This window comes from Magnolia sinica, chromosome 1 (genome assembly GCF_029962835.1).
Source record: "Magnolia sinica isolate HGM2019 chromosome 1, MsV1, whole genome shotgun sequence".
NCBI classification, from domain to species: domain Eukaryota; kingdom Viridiplantae; phylum Streptophyta; class Magnoliopsida; order Magnoliales; family Magnoliaceae; genus Magnolia; species Magnolia sinica.
Genome location: NC_080573.1, coordinates 138340908 through 138346808, shown reverse-complemented (window position 1 = coordinate 138346808; position 5901 = coordinate 138340908). Strand labels below are relative to the sequence as shown.

General features: G+C 41.4%; 1 protein-coding gene across 1 annotated transcript; it reads left to right on the top strand.

Moving 5' to 3' along the window:
• The first annotated feature begins 918 nt into the window (after nt 1-918).
• Nucleotides 919-1560, top strand: LOC131220580 (histone H3.2). Its single transcript, XM_058215417.1, has one exon. It carries the CDS (start codon nt 1019-1021, stop codon nt 1427-1429), a length of 411 nt encoding a protein of 136 aa, XP_058071400.1. The 5' UTR covers nt 919-1018; the 3' UTR covers nt 1430-1560.
• Nucleotides 1561-5901: the final 4341 nt, after the last annotated feature.

Sequence of the window (5901 nt, the reverse complement as noted above, 5' to 3'; positions counted from 1 at the left end):
AATTCTACTTCGATGCGTTTGTTGGTTGTGAATGCATGTGAAAAGAATACAAAGGTGCGTCCCACAGTGAGGAAGAGACCCGCTAAGGTGTTACCCACTTAACACCACATGTGGATTGGCAAGTGGACCACACCATAGGAAACATGACCATGGTATGAAAAATGTTTATAAACTACACATATACCTTAGATGGGTCCCCTTACGACTGTCTTCAAACCGTCCATTTTGTGTAAAGCAGTGACCCACTTCATGACTAGCCCTAGCTCAGCCTGGACCAAACACCGGTGGTCTAGATTCAAGGCCCGGACCTCGTGCCGCCACGTTTAGGGCACAAACCCTGGCCTTACAGGGCTAGGCTGGGCAGCGTAGCCCATTGGCACCATTACTGAATATTGTCCTCAAGTACCATGTCTCTCCAAGTGGTTCCAATGGTTTGGTGATCCAGACCGTTGATCCGCCATGCTGTGCATGGAGGCTTTTTCCTAAAAATATCTCTGATTGGACAATCCTAACCGTCGGATCAGTGGCTCGAGGGGTAATCGAAAAAAAAGAAGAAGAGCGCATTCACCGCATTATGGTGAAATAGGCAAAACATTGAACGGATGGGATTTTTCTATCATGGAAGAATTTTGAGCATGAGAAAAACTTTGATACTCTGGCAGAGTGATAGATGATACGCTGGCATGTAAGTAATTCTCAAAAGTAGACGCTTGTTGGTCGTAAACCGCAAAGAAAAAAAAGCGAATCCCGCCTGAAGCGGATCGCGATCCGCGTGAAGCCACTCCAACAAATGACGACCGTTACTATCCTTTCAAATCGAACGGCCAGAATCTATTCACAAAGTAAAATTCAAAAAGCACAGAAATTTCATTCTCCCGCCAGCCTCCCTTCCTCCCTACAAATACAACCCCCAAATCCCTCTCCCTCCGCATCTTATTCAAACAACACAAACTCTCAAACATTCCATTCATCTCTACCAATTCCCATTATACCCTTTCCTTGCTGATATCAGAGACCAATGGCTCGCACTAAGCAGACGGCCAGGAAATCGACGGGAGGCAAGGCCCCACGTAAGCAGCTGGCTACCAAGGCTGCGAGGAAATCGGCCCCAGCGACCGGAGGCGTGAAGAAGCCGCACCGATTCAGGCCAGGGACGGTGGCCCTGAGAGAGATCCGGAAGTACCAGAAGAGCACGGAGCTTCTGATAAGGAAGCTGCCTTTCCAGAGGCTCGTCCGTGAGATAGCTCAGGACTTCAAGACGGATCTGAGGTTCCAGAGCAGCGCTGTCGCTGCTCTCCAGGAGGCTGCCGAGTCCTACCTGGTAGGCCTCTTTGAGGACACCAACCTCTGCGCAATCCATGCCAAGAGGGTCACCATCATGCCCAAAGACATCCAGCTTGCACGCAGGATCCGTGGAGAAAGGGCTTAGATGATCAATGGTCTTGATGCAGTTGCTGCTGCCTTTGTTTTCTTTATTTCTGTCATTTTGGATGTGGCTGCAGATTTCTATCTTTGGTTTGTTCCTGTACACTGCTAATGAAAATCTTCAACGTTTTCATATTCCTCTTTTCTTTCATATCTTAGGTCTCTGTTTTCATTTTTTTTCCCTTTCTCATTTTCTTTAGTTGAGATCTAAGATGTAGCAAGGTTCCAAATACGCTGGCCCAGATCTGGTAACCCACCTCACCAAATGGTAGATTGATGATCCGTCTCTTTCCCCACAACAAGATTGTGACTATTGAGGGAATTTTTACTGTTCCTGTTCCATTATATTGAAGGGTTAGGAGCCTTTTACAGCATCTTTGTTGATTTAGACCATCATCAGATCACTGGTGTGCAATGTAGAAGTATGGTCCTTGCTGTTTGCACTGTGCTTAGTCACAATATGATTTTCTGATGCATAAAATTATATGCGTCCCTACATCAAGTACTCTAAAATTAAAGAGTTATTTAGATACTAGTAAAGTTTTAAATTGTAAATACCAAATCACCAGTTTCTCTAAGGGCGTGTTTGGGCGGTGGTATTAGAAGGGATTAGGTGGGATGGGATTTTAAAAAACGTAATTATTACCTATGGTAGGGATGGGATAAGATTAATGCCATGCTTTGTTGGTAATACGGTGGTATATTGAATGGATATACCTACTATTACTTGAAATTACTGAGAATAACACATGTTATATCTAATCTGTTCATTTGTTTTGTAATCTCATTTTATGGCATGGGTCTAAAAATGAGGTAGATCCAAAACTTATGTGGCCCCAAAGAAGTTTTCAATGGTAAGTATTCAATCCCTGTTGCTTTCTATGGTGGGGTCTACTTGAGCTTTAGATTTACTTGATTTTTTGGCCATGCTTTAAAATAATTTCAAAAAATGAGTGAATAGTGTGGATATAGCCTAGACATCATGATGTGACCTACAAACTTACTAACATTGATTGAAATTGGCATGGGACCCAATACAGTTCCATCTAATCTAATTCCAAGCTTTTCCATTCTTCCCTGCAGTGGAATTGGCACACGATGAATTCCATCCCACCTAACCCCACTGCCCAAACACGCCCTAAAAGCTTGAGCGTTTGAAGAATGGTGTATTAATGTATATTAATGGACTTTAACACTCCAATGGTCTATGGCCCTACGCATTTATTATTTAAGAAAGTTGTATGTGATTTTGGTTCTGATGCATTGAAGAAATAGTGCTCTCTCTTCACACACGCAGCAGCAGCAGCAGTTGCGTGTTTTCCATTTTTCTTATTCGAAGGCTAGGAGGCATTTGGAGGCTGATGCATTTCTTTCCCAAGAAATGAAGCTGTCCACGGAGGTTCACCTTACTAAAGGACACCAACCTAATTTCTGTTAGGGCTATCAACGGGCTGAGCCAGCCCTATTCAAAAATTTCATTTTGCCAAGCCCGAGCATGGCCCATTGACAGCGTGTCTCCCCGTGAGGAAACCTATAATAATTGAACACGTGCAGATTCAAAGCTGATCATCAGGTAGGCCCTACCTTGGATCGGCCATTTTCTTAAATTCAAATCAGACTAGGATCCAGACCTTTAGACCAGATGATTGTTTGTTAGAAACAAAAGAAGATGGTCGGTGGAGCTTTGGTTGGCAGTTTTTTTTTTTAAAGCGCACTTAATATTGAACTTACATCATTGCCATATTTTTCAATATGTATGTATGTATGTATGTATGTTGGAGTACCTGCTTTCATTTATTATTATCTGTTGTTGGCAAAGTGGTCAACAGTTCTGGTGGGCTTACATGTTGTTCATATGAAATCCACCCTAACCTACATAAGTGACAATGCATTTTAAATTTTGGTGTGGCAGCTAATATTTGATGAATTTGGTATAATTATCATGGTGAGCTTGGTAAAAATTAAAGGCTTACATTTCTCTCTTAATTATTTTCTTTAATATAGTCCACTTGAAGCATAGGTCAGCCTAATTTTTTGCCCTTGGGTTTAATGTATGATTTATGCATCTAATAGTCAAGGGAATCTCACTTACAGATCATGGTGTGCCTTATATCCCATGAAATTCTCTCTCTCTGTGTGTGTGTGTGTGTGTGTGTGTGTGTGTGTGAGAAGAAAACAAATAAAACTGTATTTTAGTAGTTGGGATAGGGATGCCCTTGCTTGCTTTTAGCAAAGCCTGCCTAGATGTGTATGTAAAATTCAATCTGACTATCAGATGTATAATCCTGTGTTAGGTCTAAGTGTAAGGTGGCCCACACTAAAGGAAAGAGTTAGAAGAGAAACATATGCTATTGATTTTTACTGGGTCCATTATGCTGTCAATGTGAAATTCACTTTAACCATTAAATTTCAAACTAAAATTTAATTTCAGGACCCAAAACTCAAGTCTATCCATTATCCAATTTGACCATGCTAAGGAAATAATTTGGAGGTTGAGCATTGGCTTGTACACTGTTTCCAATTACATAGTCCATTTAAATCACAAATGAATAAAGTTTTGAGCCTTAGGCCTAATGCATGTGGAGTGGATTTCACATAAATGTTACAAATATTGAATCAAGGGTAGGTGTTCTCTTCCCAAATATTTTCCTTAGTGTAGTCTACATTAATCATGACTAGAATTAGTTTTTAATCCCCAGGCCTAAACTTAGAACATTGTTTGGTGGTTGGAAATGATTTTAGAAACACATCATGATGGAGCCTACCCAAGTCAGATGAATCCATTTTTCTCACACAAATGCAGAGCTTTTCCATTGTAAAAAATGACTTCCGATATGAGATAAGTGGCCAGGGGATGAGGTGGGCCCTACTGTGATGTGCTTCCCAAATGGGGTTGGAACACTAGGTGCATGTGAGCTTGAAATCAACTGCATCCATGATTCAGATAAATCATATAATTGGAAACATTGTATAAGGCGACACTCACCCTCCTACAAAAAGTGCATGATACTAATCCCCAGGCCTAAACTTAGAACATTGTTTGGTGGTTGGAAATGATTTTAGAAACACATCATGATGGAGCCTACCCAAGTCAGATGAATCCATTTTTCTCACACAAATGCAGAGCTTTTCCATTGTAAAAAATGACTTCCGATATGAGATAAGTGGCCTAGGTGCATGTGAGCTTGAAATCAACTGCATCCATGATTCAGATAAATCATATAATTGGAAACATTGTATAAGGCGACACTCACCCTCCTACAAAAAGTGCATGATACAATTTTAATCATAGAGCTCAAAACACAAGCCCCATTCATTGTTTAGGTGGACCACATGGTTGGAAATGTTGTACAAGGCAATGCTCATCTACCTAACTGTTTCCCTTGACATGGCCCACCCAAATCATAAATGAAATTAAAATTGTTTGCCATTTAATTGTTTAAGTGAATTTCACATCATCGCCATCCTGGGCCTTACAAAAAATAAGGATGCACATCTCTCCCAAATGTTTCATTTTGTCTTGGCTTTGACTGAATTACTCTGAATCAAGTGCAGTGTGATTTTTGGTTAGAATGGATTGCACATACACAGCATGATGACACCCGTCAAAATCAGGAGTGGGCATCTCTTACAAATGTTTTTATTGGTGTGGCTCACTTGAATTTATGGCTGATTTTGGGCCTTGGGCCCAACATGAGCTGACGCATTTGATGGTCCAATAGATGACAAAAACACATTATGGTCCACTTGAGCTGACAGCCAACCACATTATGTGCGGTTTGTCAGCTGTTTTGATTTACGGTGTGTTGTGAGTGTCCACTAACCACCCATTTTTCTCCCACTTAAATATTAATTAGAAACAGCCGTACGGTGGACATTTAGTGTACGGTTAAAAATGAAAACATCTAATGGTCCTATTTCAAGTGGTCTGATGATAGGATTCCGACTCATCCATGATGGGTTACACAATATAGTACATTTGATTCGGGCTTATGTACGCGAGAGGTAAAATTTCTAGGTGCCTGTGTATCCATTGTCATACGCAGCAGTAGCATCAAGTAACAGCGTACAAGCTTTTTAGGCGAAAAAAAGAACCACAAAATCACGGGAGATGAGCGAGTGTACGCATCAATTTGGCAGACGTGTGCAACATGCGAACAAATCCTCGCGTAGGGTCCACTGCGAGCATTCCCTAAGCTGGAACGATCATCCAGTTGCCAACAGTGCACGCTGTAAAAGGATGTTTTTTTATTTTTCCTGACACAATGTGATTGACCAATCCAAGATTTAGTACATGCTCACAGGTATCCGTACATGATGAATGGATCAGATCTTTCACATGTCATCTACATCAGCACGTGTCAGGTGAAACCCCATCCATCTCACGCGAGCGAGTATCAGTACTAACCGTACAAAGGGCGAAAGCGGGACGCTAGGCATTCAACCAGTCTAGAGGGAGATTTTGGTCATTTCAGT

What these genes read in the sequence shown, in the direction of transcription:
- LOC131220580 (XM_058215417.1), top strand. Translation starts at nt 1,019, where the DNA reads ATGGCTCGCACTAAGCAGACGGCCAGGAAATCGACGGGAGGCAAGGCC.